We start from the raw sequence: 19,768 nt of genomic DNA on the forward strand, positions 1-19,768 counted from the left end.
TGCAAACTTAACGCAGTCACCCAAGGCCAGAATTGAACTTGGATCCTTGGAGATGTGAGGCAGCAATGCTAACCACTGTGCCACCATGCCGCCTGGGTCTGTTGGGGTGGAGGTCAGTTTCTCCACCCTGTGCCTCGGCGTGGTGGGGGGAACCTGCTGTAGTTTTTGACCCTGTGTTGTGAAATTTGTTTTCCTGCTGTTTCGAGGCAAATTCATGACAATGCTTGGTTCCATCCCCACTACATCATCCATCTCTGCCACAGCCCATATTGATCCAGTCTTTTGTCAATCCAGAATCAACTGTTCCACAGCTCTGTTGGATGACCTCCCATTTTCCACCCTCCTATAAATTTGAGATCATCCAAAACGTGGCTGCGTGTTTTGGAACTTGTATCAACTCCCACATATGCATCACTGATCTAGCTTGGCTCCTGGTCCACCAATGCCTTGAATTTGAAACTTTCATTCTTGTGTTCAAATCCCTTCATAGGCAAGGAATCATAAGAAGCTATTACACGCAACATAACCCACCCCTTTTACAAATCAATCCCACCAAAGCTTAGCAGGGACCAAGAACATGTAATTGGAAAACGGCCACTTGCAGAGCGGAAAGATTACTCTTGTGATTTGAATGGTGTATTTGTGCATTCTTTAGCTTTTCAGATCAGTGAGTTAATGGATAATAAAAATAGAAGGTGAACGCTGCAAATCTGAAATAAAACCAGAAAATGCTGGATAAACTCAGCAAGTCTGGCAGCATCTGTGGTGAGAAACAGAGTTAATGTTTCGGGTCTAAATTACTCTTCTACAGAACTACTGAGTTAATGGTTCTGCTTGTTGAAAGTGCAATTTTTTTTGGTTCTGAGTTTCATCTATCCAGCTGTGCGTAAGGAAATGCTATTTCTCAGGTTGTCAGATCTGCCGGCATTGCTGAAAGATTCATTATTCTTCAGTTTGCCCCTGCTCCGAAAGTAACCAATGCAGAGGAAGGATTTGCATTTAATCAGAGACAGCCTTTCAGTCAAAGTACCATGCTTGTACAATTTAAATTCAATGGGCTATTTATATATTCCAAAAATAAGTGCAGGAGCATGATACCCAATTAACCTGCTTCTATTCAAATAATGCAGCGCGCTGTCTGCTCACCTGAAGGATTGCTGCATGCAGCAAACACTAGCAGTACTCACTGCTCACTGGCTGCACACATCAGCCGTGGTCACAAATTTGCACCTTCCTAAGCAGCACATTCAGCTAGTTAATACTATTTCAGGCGAGCGTACACTTCTTAAATGGGTGAAGTATTGGGATTCATGTTTGAAGAGAATGTGATCAGGGAAAGAATCAGGAATGGCATCAAGATTTCTGGACATTACACAGGTCTCAGTGGACTTGGCAAGGTGCCCAAACAACAATTCCTCCTCTAATTGGTCTTCCCAAGAAGTACTTCACAAAATAAAATAGTGTTTACAATATCTTTAAAATATGGGTAATTTCTAAAAGAAAACCCCTTCAACAGCAGTAAATATTCTACCTCTCTCCAGATCTGAAAAGTCATTTTGGACTCAATGTTAACTCTGTTTCTCTCTCCACAGATGTGCCAGATCTGCTGAGTTTTGCCAGCATTTTCTGTTCATAATTGAAATGTAATTGAATGCTTTGGAGAACAGCTACAACTGCAAATCCTACTTCCAGTCAGGAATATCTTATGTTATTAAAAAACAAAATGCTGGAAATACTGAGCAGGCTGGACAGCATCTGTGCAGAGAGAAATGAACTTCGTCAGAAAGGAGTATTTTCAGCATTTTGTTTCCATTTCAAATTGCTAGCATCTGCAGTGTTTTGATTTTGCTTCAGCAACTAAGTTACCATGTTTTTGAATGTTAACTATTTGAAAGGTTTGAACAATTCAGCATAAGTGATTGTTGAAGGTCTTTCGTATTGTTACAAAATATAGCTTCTGTTACGACTCCCCAGCTAAGATGCCCCTTAAACGTCCCTGCTTCCACCACCTCCTCCGGCAGCGGGTTCCAGGCACCCACTACCCTCTGTGTAAAAAAACTTGCCTCGTACATCTACTCTAAACCTTGCCCCTCGCACCTTAAACCTATGCCCCCTAGTAATTGACCCCTCTACCCGCTGCTTGTTATTACTGACCCAGTGGAATTGTTAAGTGATCCATCTCCTGTCGTTGTGGCATCTGCTGTCACCCTGAGCGTGCCATCACTGAGGTTGTGGCGCTCCCTGTCTGGAGTAAAGTCCGGCTTACGTGAATCAGAGTCGGCGTTTGGTTGCTCCCCATCTGGAGTCTGGTCTGTTTTAACTGAGTCAGTGTTGGTTTGTTGATGCTCCCCGTCCGGAGTCTTAGCAGGTTCACTGAAGTCAGCTGAGATTTCTTGAAGCTGCACGTCTGGAGTCGGAACATGCAGGAATGCATTGACTTGTGGAGAGGTTCGAGCGAATGAGTGGAAGTATCGTGGTGTCACCGGAGTCACCAGTGGTCTCACAGTGATCGTCGAGTGCCTCTGTACACAATAGCTGAGGTCTGTCACTTTGCACACCTTGCATGGGAAGTGGGATGCTGTCGTCACTCGTCTCACGTACCATAGGTACATCCTCAGTAGCTGCTTGTTGTTCACTTGGGTTGGGTAAATTGTCAGAGTCTTCATCTGGTGGTGCAAACAATGTGGGTGGACTGTCATTGTCTTGCTGTTGTCCTTCATTTGGGCTTGGACTGTCATCGTCGCTTTGTTCTTCACTGTAGCAGGTTATCCTGCTGTGCACTGGAGCATGGTAGACTGTCATAGTCTTCTTGCTGTTTACTTGAGCATGGCAGACTTGCATCATCTGCCGCTAGTTGGTCAGAGAAGGGTGCTGGACCCTCATGGTCTTGTTCCTGCAAGGACTGCGTGTCGGAATCTTGCATTGCTTCTATCGTGGAGGCTGTCCACAAGCTCTCTGTGGAGGCTTGTGACACTGGAGTCACTTCTTGTTCATGCAAGGACTGCGGTGTGGAGTCTTGCGTGTCTTCTTTCGTAGAGTTGGGAATCCTGGCCGGGATTCTCCCCTACCCGGTGGGGCGGGTGAATCCGCCGTAATGGAGTGGCGGGAACCACTCCGGATGTCGCGCAGCCCCAAAGGTGCGGAATTCTCCGCACCTTTAGGGGCCAAGCCCTTACCTTGAGGGGCTAGGCCCGCGCCGGAGTGATTTCCGCCCCGCCGGCTGGCGGGAAAGGCAGCGAAAGGACTTCGCCGGGCGACGCATGCGCGGGTGCGTCAGCTGCCGCTCATGGCATCCCCGCGCATGCGCTGTGGAGGGGATCTCTTCCGCCTCCGCCATAGTGAAGACCATGGCGAAGGCGGAAGAAAAAGAGTGCCCCCACGGCACAGGCCCACCCGCCGATCGGCGGGCCAGATCGCGGGCCAGGCCACCGTGGGGGCACCCCCCAGGGCCAGATCGCCCCACGCCCCCCCCAGGACCCCCGAGTCCGCTCACGCAGTCTGCTCCCGCCGGTCAGGTAGGTGGTTCAATCCACGCCGGCTGGCGGCGGGACTTCGGCCCATCGCGGGCCGGAGAATCGCCAGGTGGAGCCCGCCGACCGGCGCGGCGCAATTCCCGCCCCAGCCGATTCTCTGGTAGCGGAGAATCCGGGACACGGCGGGGGCGAGATTCACGCCAGCCCCTGGTGATTCTCCGACCCGGCGGGGGGTCGGAGAATCGTGCCCCCTGAGCGGTGCGTGGACCATGCTCTGTGTGGCAGCAGGCCGCTTTCTTTGGGCTTGTACCGCTCCTTTGGTGTCAGGCCGCAGCATAATCCTGCACTCATGAGTCGGGATGTCATATCTGCTGGGCTGAAGATCCTCAAATCCGAAGAACTCGTCGTCGGGGTCGTCAATGTGCAACACGTCTAGTTGCGGTTTGGATTTGGTACTGGGGTAGCCTCCCAAGGTGAAAGGTTCGTCTGAGTCGTTGTCTTCTAGGACCATATCATCACTGTTTGCATCGGAGCTGGCATTGGGCTCGCGAGGTCCAGAGAAAATGTAACGGTTGGTTTCGAAGTATTCAAGGTCGGAATCATCGGTTTGGGCATAGGTAACTGCTTGTTGCAGGGTTCTTCGGAGGTTAACTTCATTTCCTGGTTCAATTTGAGGCATTGTGCTGTCATTCCAGGTGAATGAAGGTTGTTTTACGGCTTTAAAAGATTTTTTCTTTGATTTGGGACATTTGCCCTTTAAATGGGCGTGGTCCGGGGCCTCTGACATCATGACGCGCGTGACGTAGCGTGTAGGAAGCGATTGCGCATGCGCAGATCGCTGTTCCTTTACTTTGGGCCTTGTTCTCATTTGCGCATGCGCGGCATTTCACGCATACGCAAACGGACCTTCCCGTTCTGTGCACTTCTCGCGCAACTGCGCAAGTGCAGTCCCTTTAGAAAGATGGCCGCCGATCAAAATTGTTCTCTGCTCCGGGATCTAGGCCTCGTGGTGAGTACTGGCGCTTCTCTGACCTTTTCTTGCTGATTGGAGTGTGTTTTCCTCACAGTATTTGCCGAATTTGTCCAGGACTGCCTGGAAGTAGCTCCTGTTTTGCCCCTTGGAGAACTTGAATTTTTTTAAGATTTCTTCTGCTCTGGCACCGGCGATGGTGAGGAGAAGCTCTGTCTTTTCAGCATCAGCCACATCTTCTAGTTCGGCTGCTACCAGGAAGATTTCAAACATTTGCCAGAATACCCGCCAGTTTTCGCAGAGATCGTCGTGGCACTGGAGCTGCTGCGGAACCCGGATCTCGAACATCTTGCCTGGGTATCATTGCTGGTTGTCACTGTACGCTGAGGTATGGCTATATGGATTGAAATAGTTCACTCTGGTACCAAGATTTGTTATGTTGTAGGTGTAACATAAGCGGTTTCCTTGTGGTGCACTTGACAAAGGAAGGTTCAGACGTGGAGATAACTTCAACACGTTTATTAAACTATTTACACTTCTATTACTCGGGTTCGACACTACTGCTCATCCTACTATAGCTACCCAGACTGACGAACCAGTTGCTGCAATACATGTGGTGGGTGTAATATTGAATCAACCCTGTGTCTGTACTCACTGACTGTCTCCACTGGAAAGAGGCAGATCGTGTGTGTGGTGTCCTTTATATATGGGTTGGTGTAATGCCCCTCTGTGGTCGTGTCACCTCTGAGTGCATCGTGAATGTCCATTGGTCGTGTCCCATCTAACTGATCCATTGGTTGAGTGTGTGTTTGTGATGTTTCTGGTGCTCCCTCTAGTGTCTAGCTAGTCTACATGCATTTACATTGATGCACATCACCACACTTATTTAAGAAGGGCTGCAAAGAAAAACCTGGGACTTATTGACCGGTAAGCCTAACATCTGTGGTGGGTAAGTTACTAGAGAGGATTCTGAGGGGTAAGATATACAGGCATTTGGAAAGACAGGGTTTGATTAGGAGTAGTCAGCACGTCTTTGTGTTTGGGAGATCATGCCTTACAAATTTGTTAGAGTTCTTTGATGAAGTGACCAGGAAGGTTGATGAGGGCAGGGCGGAAATGTAGTCTATACGGACTTCGGTAAGGCCTTTGATAAAGTTCCACATGGTAGGCTGTTCTGGAAGGCTAGATCACATGAAATCCAGGAATAGTTGGCAAATTGGATATACAATTGGCTTGATGATAGGAAGCAGATGGTAATGGTGGAAGGATGCTTGTCGGAAGGTTATCAAAAATTGCAGCAGGAGCTGTGATCAGCTGGGGAAGTGGGCCGAGAAATGGCAAATGGAGTTCAATAGAGATAACTGTGTTACATTTTGGAAAGTCAAATCAAGGTAGGATTTTCACGGTGAATGGTAGGACCTTAGGGAATATCGTGGAACAGAGGGACCTTGGAGTTCAGGTGCACGGTTCTCTAAAGGTAGATAGAGCAGTGAAGAAGGCTTTTGGCATGTTGGCCTTCATCAGTCAGGGCAATGAGTATAGAAGTTGGGAAATTAGGTTGCAATTATACAGGACGTTGAAGAGGCTGCATCTGGAGTAACGTGTTCAGTTTTGGTCGCCTTGCTATAGGAAAGATATTAAACTATTAAGAGTGCAGAAAAGATTTACAAGGATTTTGCTAGGCATCATAGAGTTATAGAGGTTTGCGGCATGGCAACAGGCCCTTCGGCCCAACTTGTCCATGCCGCCCAATTTTCACCACTAAGGTAGTCCCAATTGCCCGCATTTCGGACTGAGTTATAGGAAATGATTGGACAGGATAGGACCTTTTCCTTTGGAGCATAGGAGACAGAGGTGATCTTATAGAGGTGTATAAGACATGAGAGTCATGGATAGGGTGAAAGCACTCAGTCTTTTTCCCAGAGTTGGGGAATCGAGAACTAGAGGGGAAAGAATTAATGGAAACCTGAGGAGCAAGCTTTTTACACAGAGGATGGTACGTATGTGGAATGAGCTGCCAGAGAAAGTGGTTGAGGCAGGGAGATTGACAACATTTAAAAGGCATTTGGACAGATACATGGATAGGAAAGGTTTAGAGGGATATGGGCCAAATGCAGGCAAATGAGGTTAGCTTAGATGAGCTTTTTGGTTGGCATGGACCAGTTTGGGCCGAAGGGCCTGTCTCCATGCTGTTGATTCTATGATTCTATGAAAGTGCAAACTCCACACTGATAGTCACCCAAGGCTGGAATTGAACCCACATATCTGGCGCTGTGAGGCAGCAGTGCTAACCATTGTGCAACTGTGCCACCCCAATGCCGCCTGTATGAATGAATAACATTTTAAAAATCCCCTCAGGTATGTAATCCCATAGCAAAGCAAATTGTATTCATCACCCCACATCAAGGATAGATAATCCTTTAATAACAGATTTCAACAGTGAATATAACTGTGAACCTATACTCTCTACCCCACTGTGTTAATTATAACCTGTAGAAAGTAGACAAACATTAATAATGGTGTCAGGATAGTACTTTGGCTAATGTCAACAAACAGCTATTGAAACTCATAGAACAGTCTTCACAGACAGGCAGTCTTTTTTCAACAGGCAGCTGTTGTAGGGTTGGTCATTTAAAGTACTTGGCAGCTTGACAGTTGCACATACCTTACTGGTCAAGAACATTCATGACTTCTATGATTTGTAGTTCCCACATATGGGATAAGGACCTTGAGATCTATTTCATAAATTAAAATAGGATCTGCCAGGAATTGGAGCAGGGCTTCCAGACCTAAGTCCCACCCAGCATTTTGAAGGCCCCAGTGTCTCCACAATTCCACAACAATCTTGGCCATAGTTTCCGTTAACTAACTTGCAGTTCCTTCTATAATTTTTAAAGTTTTAATTTAATTTAGTCTAAGTTAAATTCAAAGTACTCAGATAAATTTGAATTTGAGGCTTCTCATTTACTCGTTACCAGAGAACTGTGACTCTCACCAAATTCCAACTTTTAGACTCTGTTTATATTATACTCTATTTATGACCACTCTGCAACAACTCAGTTATTATCTTCAAGATTTTATCCAATTCACTTTTGAAAGTTATTATTGTATTTTCTTCCAACACTTGTTCAAAGAGTGCATTCCAGATCACAAAAACAACTCAATGCGCAACATTTTCCCTTTATGTATTTTCTAGTTCTTTTTCCTATTATCTTAAATCCATGTCCTTTAGTGACTAACCCACCTGCCTTTAGAAACAGTTTCTCTTTATTTAGTCTATCAAAACTTTCATCGTTTTGTTAAATTCTTTGACATTGATAGATTTGTGTCATTAAGGGCTGAGGAACCAAAGGCAGCAAATGGAATTAAGATACGGACCAACCATGAATTAATTGAGTAACGGAGCAAGCTTGAGGGTTTGAATGGCTAATTCTGGTCCCTATGTTCCTTCATTCATCTATTTTTAAATTGGACGGAGCATTGACACTTTATGGAAACTTTGATGAGTGATTCCTTTCCATTGATTGTACATATGTACCGTTAAATGGCAAAAGCTTACTTGTCAGGCTTATAAACCTCCCTCTTAAATGATCCTTTTTGTAGCCTGTTGTAGTTGTGTATTATGTGACTGCAAACGGAGTAATACTTGATGTTTTAATAACCCTTTTTGTTGGTCCTATTTTATTACAGTTCCGATGTTTGTCGCTATTCGGTTAAGTTGACAAACCATGGACGGCGTCGCCATCAGATATACTGGAAGACAGCAGGCTTTCCCCTGATCTTTAAACCCAGTCCACAGAAACACTCCGTATCACGTGATATGAAGTATCGAAATTCCGCTCCAATGGGTCACTACATTTCCACTTTCAAAATGAGACCTCTGCGAATGGACCTGAAACCGGGCAGGAGCGAAACACTGATTCTTGAGGGAGAATCAGATCGACCTATGGTAAAGAACATTCTCCTTTAAATAACATATGGAAATTAGTCTGAAATCATTGTTTATATGAGCATCTTTGGGTATTGGGAAAAATCATTTGGCCTGCCAAGTCTGCCCCGTCATCATTGACATCAACGACACCTAAACACCTTTTATGGTACCCCTCAATCTATGCATCTTTGAAAAGAAGTGTAGAGTTCTACTTCAATGGGTGGTGTTTTCCGGCCCCCCGGTAGCGTGTTTTCCGGCAGCAGAGGCAGCTCTCCATTGGCTGCCAGCGGGAACCTCTAGTCGCACCCATGCCTACAGTGTTTTGTGTGGCTCACGTGTTCTGCTGCTGGGGAATCTGCAATAGGGTGAGGGGGTCACGGTTGGTGGGCCCCGAAGATACTGCTGGTTGGAAGGTTGGGCAAATCCCGCCCAATGTCATTCAAAAGTAATCTACACCACGGGTCTAAATTTGAAAACTGACACGGAATCACCATGAAGTATTAACTCATGCTCATTACTTGAAATGCAGGTAGCATGTCAACTTTGTGCTATGTGCTAATTTGAATGATTGATAATCATATTGTTCAATGGCTGTACCCTTCATCAGAGGGTCCAGGTTCATACATGTGTTAAAAGGAAGACACTCTTGTGTAAACTGCATCAAAGAGGCTATAAGCAGGAAGAAGATGGGGATGTAGTGGTAATTGTCACTAGACTAGTAATGCAGAGGCCCAGGGTAGGCCTCTGGAGGACATGGGTTCAAATTCCACCATGGCAGCTGTTAGAATTTAATTTGATTTGATAAATCTGTAAAATAAAGCTTGTCTCAGTAATGCTGACCATGAAACTATGATCAATTGTTGGAAAAATCCATCTGTTTCACGAATGCCCTTTAGGGGCGGAATCTGCTATCCTTAAATGGTCTGGATACATTTCACCCCAAACCCACAGCAACCCTTAATTGCCTTCAGTTCAAGGACAATCAGAGATGGGCAACAAATGCTGGCTTTGCCAATGATGCCTTTATTGCATGCAATAGGAAAAAAGAGCTCGGACCAGTGTTCTTATTTCCCCAACTTTACTGTTTTTGCTTCTGGGCATGAATTCATTTTTAAAATTCTCCGTCATTGAGATTCCCACTGGCAGTGCACCCACGCCCATGGGTTTCTCAGCAGCGTGGGTTGGCTTCAATGGGTAATCACTGAGGGACAGGAGAATCCTGCCCAGTTTGTTCTAAGTTTCCCTGACGCTGAACTGGATGCTTTTGTTCAGGAAGTGGAGGGGAGGAAGACAATTAGAGGACATAGCAATGTGGATCAATATCAATAATCTGTTACGACACCCTGGGCGAGTGCGCGGTCAATTCCAGTGCCAAAGACCCCGAATTCCCGACATAGGTGAATCAACCAATAATTTGGGTTTTCTAAAGATCTTTAACTCTTGACTACTCCAACGAGTTACAGACACTACAGGCGGGATTCTCCGTTGTCGGATGCCATAATCATGTTTGGCGATCAGACAGAGAATGGGCTCCAATGCCGAAATTGGAGCCGGCGCCGGTTTGACGCTGGTCAGCTATGCTCCGTCCCCTCCAAAATGGTATTATCGTGCCGCGCGCCGCGCTCAGTCACAATGCCATTCGCTCCTCATCGGCCGGCCCACTCGCGATGCTCCGCGCCCGATGTGCCAAGTTCCCGACGGCGCGGACCACATGTGGTCCCACAAATCGTGAACCCGGCGTGGTGGCTTGTGCCGCACTCGGCCGGGAACCATTTCTCTAGCCGGGGGCTGTGGGGTCGTGGATGGCGGGTTGGGTCCGTGCACAGCCGGCGTCATGTCATCATGGTGCGACCGTTATCATGGGGCAGCACGGTAGCATTGTGCATAGCACAATTGCTTCACAGCTCCAGGGTCCCAGGTTCGATTCTGGCTTGGGTCACTGTCTGTGCGGAGTCTGCACATCCTCCCCATGTGTGCGTGGGTTTCCTCCGGGTGCTCCGGTTTCCTCCCACAGTCCAAAGATGTGCAGGTTAGGTGGATTGGCCATGATAAATTGCCCTTAGTGTCCAAAATTGCCCTTAGTGTTGGGTGGGGTTACTGGGTTATGGGGATAGGGTGGAGGTGTTGACCTTGGGTAGGGTGCTCTTTCCAAGAGCCGGTGCAGACTCGATGGGCCGAATGGCCTCCTTCTGCACTGTAAATTCTATGATAATCTATCTATGATAACCGATGCAGGTCGTCAACCATGCGCTTGCATGGACCAGGACCCGGCCATTCTCCGGGTGTTTTCGTCGCGGTAGGTGGGAGTTCTGGTCGGCGCTGGTGCTAGCACCTCACCGGTACCGGAATTGGTGAGGAATTCGCGGCGATTGTTTTGATGTAAACCTCCCGCAGATTCTCCATTCGAGCCGTCACTTAGCCGCAGGAATGGAGAATCCAGCTCCAGATATATTTTTGTTCAATGTTTTTTATTGAATTTTACATTTGTACACTACAGCAGGTGACAGAAAAGGTTATTATGTACAATTTACTTGTTTTTCTTTCATAGGCCCTCCCCCCCCCCCCCCCCCACTTGCTCTCTCCCCCCCCCCTCCACCCTCATCCCCATTCCCCCCTTTTTTCCACCATAGATGTTATGGACTATCTTTTGTCTTGCATTTTGCTATTGTTTCCCTAAGGCTTTGTGCCTTCGCCCTTTTTCCGTGTTCCCTCCTGATGGGCGGGATTCTCCGGCTCCGATGCCAAAATCGCGTTCGTCAATCGGCTGGAGAATCCATGTTGGTGCCGAAATCAGAGGCTCCGCCGCGTTTGTGATGCTCCACCCCCTCCAAAACAGCATAAGAGTACGTCGCACGCCGTATCAACGGCCTCAGGACGTTACCTGAGGCCCTCCCCCCAATGCCCCCCCCCCCCCGACTGGCCGAGTTCCTGATGCTGTGAGTCTTTCATGCTATTTCTTTTTGGGAACTTGGCGTGACGGCTACGGACTGAGTCCAGTGCCGCCACAGTCGGGGGGAAAGCCGATCCGTGGGCAGGGGGGCTTTGGCAGGGGCTGGGGGCACTGGTGGGCGGTGGGCCAGGGTTGGTGAGCCTGGCCAAAGGGGGGGCACTATTTGGTAGGCCGGGCCCATGCGTGGCCGGTGCCATGTTGCACGGCGAGGCCGCTGCAGGCCGCCGCCATGTGTATGTGCGGCCACGGACCCAGCAATTCACCGGCCGTATCAGCAACTAGAGCTGGGTGGTCTGTGCTTCACGGCTGCTAGCCCCCCACCAGACGGAGGATCAGTGCCTGTTTTGTGCCGATATTTTGGTCGTAAAATGCCACCGTTCCCACGCCGGCGTCAGGACATAGTTTCCAAATCGGAGAATCCAGCCCAATACGTCCCTGGATTCCTTCATTCCTGCCACCCCTTGTTCTTGTCTGCCTCATGTGGTCAAGTTGGCACCTCTTGGTCCCCCTGGACCCCCCCCCCCCCTTTCCTATCCATTATTGGCCTCAAACCGGTCTTGCAACAGGCTGGTGAATGGCCCCCATGCCTTGTGGAAGGCCTCGTCCAATTCTTGGATGGCGTATTTGGTCTTCTCCAGATGGAGAAATTCCAATAGGTCTGTCAGCCAGTTTGCAGTTATGGATGGTGCTGCTGATGACCAGCCGAGCAGGATTCTCCGGCTTTTGATTAAGGAAGCAAAAACCAGGGCATCGGCCCTCTTCCCCAGAAGTAGTTCTGTCCGTTCCGATACCCCGAAGACTGCCACTCTCAGGCACGGCTCCACCGTTACTGCCACAACCTTGGAAATCGCCTCAAAGAAGTCTGTTCAGAACCCGACAAGTCTGGGGCAGGCCAATAACATGTGGGCGTGGCTGGCCGGGCTTCCCTGGCACCGTTCACACATGTCCTCCACCTCCAAGAAGAACCTGCTCTGGTTAGATTAGGTGCGCTCTCTGCAGCACTTTAAACTGCATGAGACTTAGCTTTGCACAGGAGGAGGTGGAGTTGGCCCTACTTAGCACTTCGCTCCAGAGTCCGCATCTTACTTTTGTCCCTAGTTCGTATTCCTGTTCCTGTCTTGCTCCGTCTAGTGGTGTTCTCGCCCTTTCTAAACGTCGTCCGCAAATGTCCCCACAGTTCCCTTTCTCCATATTGCCAGCAGTTCCTCCAGCATTGTGTTTCTTGGGGCCCTAGGGTACCTCGTTGTCTCCTTGCGGATAAAGTTTTTGATTTGTAAATGCCGAAACTCCTGTCCGTTCGGCAACTCCAGTCTCTCCATCAGTTCGTCCAGGGTTGCAAGTCTGCCCCCCATGTAGAAGTTCCTGGTCGCGAGCGTCCCTCCGTCCTGTCTCCACCTCTTAAATGTGGCTTCAAGCATGGCTGGTGGGAATCTGTGGTTACCTCGGTTAAGTCTCATATGGTTCCAAATTTTTAGCGTTGCTACCACCACTGGGCTGGACATGTACGATGTGAGTGCTGTCGTGGCTAAGGCTCGGATGGTCGTTCCCATGCAGGAGGACTCTACCATTTTCATCCATTCCTTGCTCAGCTCCTTTCCCCATCCCCTCACCCTCTAGGCTGTGGCTGCCCAGTGGTAATATTGCAAGTTCGGAAGGACCAGGCCATGCTTCTTCTCCTCTGCAGTGTTGTCATGGTTTTTTTTGGATTTTCTGCCCCCCCCCCCCCCCCCCACCCCCCTCCACCCTCCAACAAACATCATAATCATTTTATCTATTCCTTGGGGATGAAGGCCTTGGGGATGAACATCGATATGGATCTAAATAGGAAGAGGAACCTTGGCAGTACATTCATCTTGATTGTCTGCACCCTCCCTGTATGGGAAAGTGGGAGTGCATCCTGTCTCTGTAGGTTGTTTTTGATTTCCTCAGCCAGACTGGTCAGATTCCATGTGTGGATCCGTTTGATCACTGGGCATACCTCACTTTTTCCCAGGTTGCATATGTAGCCCGAGAAGGCCCCAAACTCTTTCAGGAGCTTCAAGCCATTCTGCAGGCCTGAGATGTCGAGGGACAGATCATCCGCATAGAGTGACATTCTGTACTCTCTGCCTCCTCTTTGATTACCTATCCCGCCTCTTGCGTCTCGCAGAGTGATTGTCAGGGTTCAATTGCCAGGGCGAACAGGAGCGGAGACAGTGGTCATCCCTGCCTTGTGCCTCTGTGCAACTGGATGTATTCAGAGCTGGTGGTGTTGGTCCGAACGCCCGCCTTGGGGCATTTTACAGGGTTTCACCCATGAGGTGAACCCTGTCCTTAGCCCAAACAGCTCTTGTACCACAATGAGGTTCTTCCATTCGACTCTGTCGAGGACCTTTTCTGCATCCAGAGAGATGATTACCTCTGGTGGTGTCACCCTGGATGGGGTCAGTATTCAGCAGCCTTCTGATGTTCGCAATTAGCTGTCCATTCTTGGCAAAGCCCATCTGGTCCTATACGACCACTTCTGGTACATAGTCCTTCAGTCTCTTGGCCAGGACCTTCGCGAGTATTTTTGCATCTATATTAAGCAGCGAAATGAGTGTATAAGATCTGCAATCCGGCGGGTTTTTGTCTTTCCTACTTTTATGTTCAATTCCTCTCGTAATAAAGGATAGCATTCCATTAACTTCATTATGCTGTTGGGCAGCACGGTGGTGCAGTGGTTAGCACTGCTACCTCGTGGCGCCGAGGTCTCAGGTTTGACCCCGGCTCTGGGTCACTGTCCGTGTGGAGTTTGCACATTCTCCCCGTGTTTGCGTGGGTTTTGCCCCCATAACCTAAAAGATGTCCAGGGTAGGTGGATTGGCCACACTAAACTGCCCCTTAGTTGGAAAAAATGAATTGGGTACACTAAATTTATTTTTTGAAAAATGATCAGCGGGGTTACATTCCCTGCTGACTCTTTAGGTTGCAAGGCAGGACACCAAAAGCAGGCTGCTTTTATCCTTTTCCATAACTACTCTGAGTCTAACTGAATTGTGATCACTGCTACCAAAATGCTCTCCCACTCATACCTCTTCCACCTGCCCTGCTTAATTCCCTGAAACCAGTTCTTCTCTTGTTGGGCTTGTTATGAAGTGGCTATACTCTACACCTATATGCCTTTTACTGTGAATTTATCCCAGTTAATATTCGCATAGTTGAAACCCTTTCTTATTACTGTCCTATCAATTCTCTTTTCTATCTGTTTCATAGCAGGGAAAGGTTATGAACAATGCATTATTTTGCAATCAGCTTGTGTACCTAGGCCAACCTGTTTTGCATTGATTTTGTGATTCTGCTAATCCTCCTCCAACACCAGTAGATGGACGATGACGGTCACCAGATACTTATTGTCCTATTTATGTTGAGCTCAATCATCGCACCCTTGGGAAACACTCACAGATGGCAGCATTTAATAAGTGTAATCAGCAGTGATTATAAAACCCAAGGACGCTCTGGATCACCTGCGTCCCATGTGCTTTAGCACCATAGGCACTCTATATTTTAATATTGACAGCACACTGTGCTCATTGCGTTGTTTGTAGATAATTAATCTTGAGCTGATGAAAATAATGTTTTTGCTTTATATACATGGCACTGCATCAAAATTATGACATGGAGATGGGCCATATGGCTCAACCAGTCTATGTTGGTATTTATCCTGGTATTGAGGAACCCAAGACGTGGTCTTAATCCCAATTTATTTCCATTCTACTTTATTCCTTTATTGTTGAAAAATCTATCTAAATCTCTGATTAAATGTTGACAGGTTTTCATTAATTCTCGTAGTAATGTAATTGAGTTTTCTTCTGCTCTCTATCCTGTATGTCTTGTAATTAATCTGTTTTATTTGTCCCCTTATTCTAGACTCCTCATGCATTGGAAACATTCTTGGCGTGATTGAGTGGCCTCGGTGTGCCCAACTCGGTGATGCAATAAGGCCGTTAAATCTCGCGAGGGAACTCTCGCTAGATTTGCAATGCTCAGGATGCCTCGCAAGTTCCAGCGAGATGTTGTGATCTGGACTTCACCCTCACTGGGCGGGATCCAGATTTGCATATTTAAGTGAGCAGTTAGGCTCACTTAAATATGTTTGTGCTGGAGTCTCCCAAGGCCCAGGATCGAATGCTCACGCCTTGGAGACCTAGTGCTAGATGCTTAGCACTAGTCCACACAAACATGGACCAGGCATAGCAGCACCAGGGGGAAGGGGAGGGGGTCTCCAAGGCCATCAGAGGCCCCTGGGTGGTCTGGCTCCTGGCAGAGTCCTACCCTGGCACTTCTGCCAACCTGGCACCTTGGCACTGCCACCCAGACACCCTGGCAGTGCCACCCAGGCACCAGGATGGCACTTCCAGGATGCCCTGGTGGCACTGCCAAGCTGGCAGAGGCACTGCCAGGGTGCCAGCCTGACAGTGCCAAGATGCTCGGGTGGCAGGTTGCCCGTGCCAGGGAGCCAGGCCCGTGGGGGGGGGGGTTTGAGCAGAGCTTGAGGACCCCCCTAATAGGTACAGTGGGGCGTGTTGGGGGAGGGGGGTGTTGGGGGGGGGTTCGGAGGCCGCGGTGGATGGTCAGAAAATTGGAGCGATGTTGAAAAATAGCACGCCAATCTCTTCCTAGTTCTTTCAGGGAATGAGGTAAGTGCAGCCTTGGCCAGGCATTCCTCACTGGGGCCAGAAATAACAAGAGTCCGTTTGACATTGGGATTGTTCTCGGCGCTGTAGGTGCAGAGGAACAGCCCGCTAAACACACCCAAAACGGGACTCTTTTTTGCCCCATTAAATCGTGCCCTGTGGTTTATGTGTACTCCCTTCACCACTTATTTCTCAAGTCATCTGAGCATTTCCTCTGTTCCCAATGAAATCAACCCCAACTTTTCAAGTCTTATTTCTATTTGTATTTCTTCATTCAAGGCAGCATGCTCGTGGATCTCTACTGTACCACTTTTTGCAGCAACTAGCTTTTCTATAGAATTAACACCACATCTGCACACTGTGCTTCCAGCTTTCCTAAGGTTCTACTAAGCTCACCGTTATACCTCAACTTTTCCCTTGCCATAAAACTTGTATTCCATTAGCTTTTTTTACGACCTAAATCATTTGAGGTGCTGCTTTTAACATCTTCTGAACCTAAACCTTAAAGTCTCTCTGCTGTTTCAGATTGACCAACCTCATCTGTTCAAAATATAAGTATTACATTTACGCATTTATCTAAATATACCACTGCACATTTACTGACATTAAATTACAATTTCTCTCATTGCCATTAATTCCTACCCCTTGTGGTATTATCATAACTACCAGCATCACAAAGGTTAATGTAGTACCATAAATAGCCACTGGAGGGAGCTGCAGCTACTACTATATAAAGCAGTAGTGCTAGACCTTAAGGGAGGAGACAGCTAGTGAAGGTCATCAGAGCAGTTAGTGTGAGAAGGTTAGATTAAAGTTATACAAGTGAGTGAGATTAGCAGTAGGTGAGTGTAGTTAGATGTTACTGATCAATTCTGTATTCCAGTAAGGATTAAATGTTGAAACCCAGTTTAGTAGTGTGAATAAAATCATAGCTTTGTTTGAGTAAAAGCTATACTGTGGTCTTTGTGGAACACTACGCAATCCATCCTAAATAAGCAACACAAAGAACACCGCACCCCTCTCTGCTCCATTCTAATTGTTTGCAATCCAATTTTCTCCCCACCCCTTAATTTCATATTTCTTTTAATATAAATTTAGAGTACCCAATTCATTTTTTTTCCAATTAAGGGGCAATTTGGTGTGGCCAATGCACATACCCCGCACATCTTTGGGTTGTGGGGGCGAAACTCACGCAAACACGTGGAGAATGTGCAAACTCCACACGGACAGTGACCTAGAGCCGGGATCGAACCTGGGACCACAGCGCTAATTTCATATTGTTGCATACAGCTTGTCGGTGTTCCATCACAATGAGTAATAGAATGCTGCGCTGAATTCCCGATATTATGCAGGTCATTTGGAAATTTCCATTTGAAATCAGACATCCCAGCAGAGCACGGTAGCACAGTGGTTAGCATTGTTGCTTCACAGCGGCAGGTACCCAGGTTCGATTCCAGGCTTCGGTAACCGTGCAAAGTCTACACGTTCCCCCGTGTCTGTGTGATTTGGACATTGTAAATTCTCCCTCAGTGTACCCGAACAGGCGCCGGAGTGTGGCGACTATGGGATTTTCACAGTAACTTCATTGCAGTCTTAATGTAAACCTATTTGTGACACGAATAAAGATTATATAGAAAGGGAGGGAGAATTGAAAGCCACGCCCTCTTCTCCCAAGCACACTTGTAAATAGAGACCTGTGGCGTCATTCTCCGACCCCCCCGCTGGGTCGGAGAATGGCCGTTGGCCGCCGTGAATCCCGCCCCCGCCGAAGTCTCCGGTACCGGAGATTGGGCGGGGGCGGGAATCGGGCTGCGCCGGTTGGCGGGACCCCCCGTTCAATTCTCCGGCCCGGATGGGCCGAAGTCCCGCCCAGAAATTGCCTGTCCCGCCGGCGTAAATCAAACCTGGTATTTACCGGCTGGACCAGGCGGCGTGGGCGGGCTCCGGGGTCCTGGGGGGGGGGGGCGCGGGGCGATCTGACCCCGGGGGGTGCCCCCACGGTGGCCTGGCCCGCGATCGGGGCCCACCGATCCGCGGGCGGGCCTGTGCCGTGGGGGCACTCTTTCCCTTCCGCCTCCGCCACGGCCTCCACCATGGCGGAGGCGGAAGAGACTCTCCCCACTGCGCATGCGCGGGAAACTGACAGCGACCATTGACGCTCCCGCGCATGCGCCGCATTTCCGCGCCAGCTGGCGGGGCAACAAACGCCATTTCCGCCAGCTGGCGGGGCGGAAATCCCTCCGGCGTCGGCCTAGCCCCTCAATGTTGGGGCTAGGCCGCCAAAGATGCGGAGCATTCCGCACCTTTGGGCCGGCGCGATGCCCGTCTGATTGGTGCCATCTTTGGCGCAGTCGGCGGACATCCCGCCGTTGGAGAATTTCGCCCCTGGAAGTAAGTTTCTTGGGCTTTTACACAGCGTTTGAAGTGTAGATGTGGGAGAATCAAACCGGAAAAAGCAAATACAACAGTCGCAAGATGTTCAACACAAGAGGAGCTGGTACTGGGCACGAATTATCAGAGCCCGGACTTGCTATGTATGTTCACTGACTTTTAGAGTTGCTCTGCTTCGAGCAGATGCCAGAATGTGGTGACTAGGGGCTTTTCACAGTAACTTAATTGAAGCCTACTTGTGACAATAAGCGATTATTATTATTATTATTATTAATTCCATCTTCCTTGGGGATCTTAACACGAGTAAGTGCTAGTTCCTGTCAGTTTAGTTGTGTGCTGGGATATGTTTATGTTCCTCATTGGTTCACCATTGAGTATGTATATTGTGTTCAAATGTTCAGTTGATTGGTGTTTGAATTTGCGTGTCTGTTGACTGTTCAATATGCTATGTGCTGTTAGTCAAGCCTGTGAGCTACAGAGAAAGAGAAACTGAAAGCAAGCAGAAAGCTTGTGGCTGTACAGATTTAAAATCTTTGTAATAAAGGTCCTGCTCACACATAGAACCTAGTGGGTTCTCTCTGAGGTAACTTGGCCCAAATCTTCTGCTATCCGGATCGTCAGGATTTGATCTAAGTTGCAAGATACTGTCAGGACACTGCTGAGGTCCTGACGCATGCACATACGCTGAAATTGCCCCGTAAGTTTGAACTTCCGATGGGATGATTTCTGCTGCCCAGGATACTCTGCGAATGTCTCTGGCATTGAGCTCACTGTCAGAGACTTGGACTAGATACACAGGACCTCGCTGGATACATAGCCTGGAAATGTTAGGCTGCTTAAGCACCCAGTCGAATTAGAGATTAGGCAGCATAACTGAACTGAGCATCATAACTGACTCCTTAATCGCTCCTCCCAACCTGATCTGACCCCAACTATCATCTCACGTGACCACTCACCTCACCCCCTCACTTTACTCTATTCACCCACCTTACCCATTCATCACTGACCCACACATTCACTCATTAACCCACTGAAAATTTGGATCTTTAAAAACTTAACCTGAGTAAGGCACCTTTTCATGAAAAGGGACCATTCCCTCTTGCTGTCTGACTTTTCTTGTGTATATTCTCCCTGTGGATATCTGCACTGATCTCTCGATGCTTCAGCTGGATTGGAAATCCTGGCTGAAAAATTCACAAAATGTTCTGGTTGCAGAAATCTTCACGGGCTGCATCAATGACAGCAACTCTTGCGTTGTGGACTTAGGCCTATGGTCATGCGCTCTGAGTCGGAAAAAAACTCTGAATTCAAGGGGCGCGATTCTCCGCTCCCGCGACTAAGTGCCCACGCCGTCGTGAACGCCGTCGAGTTTCACGACGGTGCGAAACGGCCCCAATC

General features: G+C 48.2%; 1 protein-coding gene across 1 annotated transcript in view; it reads left to right on the top strand.

The window, feature by feature from the left end:
• Positions 1-19,768, top strand: part of hydin (HYDIN axonemal central pair apparatus protein) — a 1,604,351-nt gene that overhangs the window by 680,135 nt on the left and 904,448 nt on the right. The window contains exon 21 of the mRNA XM_072518656.1: positions 8,134-8,392. Within this exon, the coding sequence (XP_072374757.1) occupies positions 8,134-8,392 (259 nt within the window). The remainder of the gene's footprint in view (positions 1-8,133; positions 8,393-19,768) is intronic.

Source organism: Scyliorhinus torazame, chromosome 10, assembly GCF_047496885.1.
Source record: "Scyliorhinus torazame isolate Kashiwa2021f chromosome 10, sScyTor2.1, whole genome shotgun sequence".
Taxonomy (NCBI): Eukaryota; Metazoa; Chordata; class Chondrichthyes; order Carcharhiniformes; family Scyliorhinidae; genus Scyliorhinus; species Scyliorhinus torazame.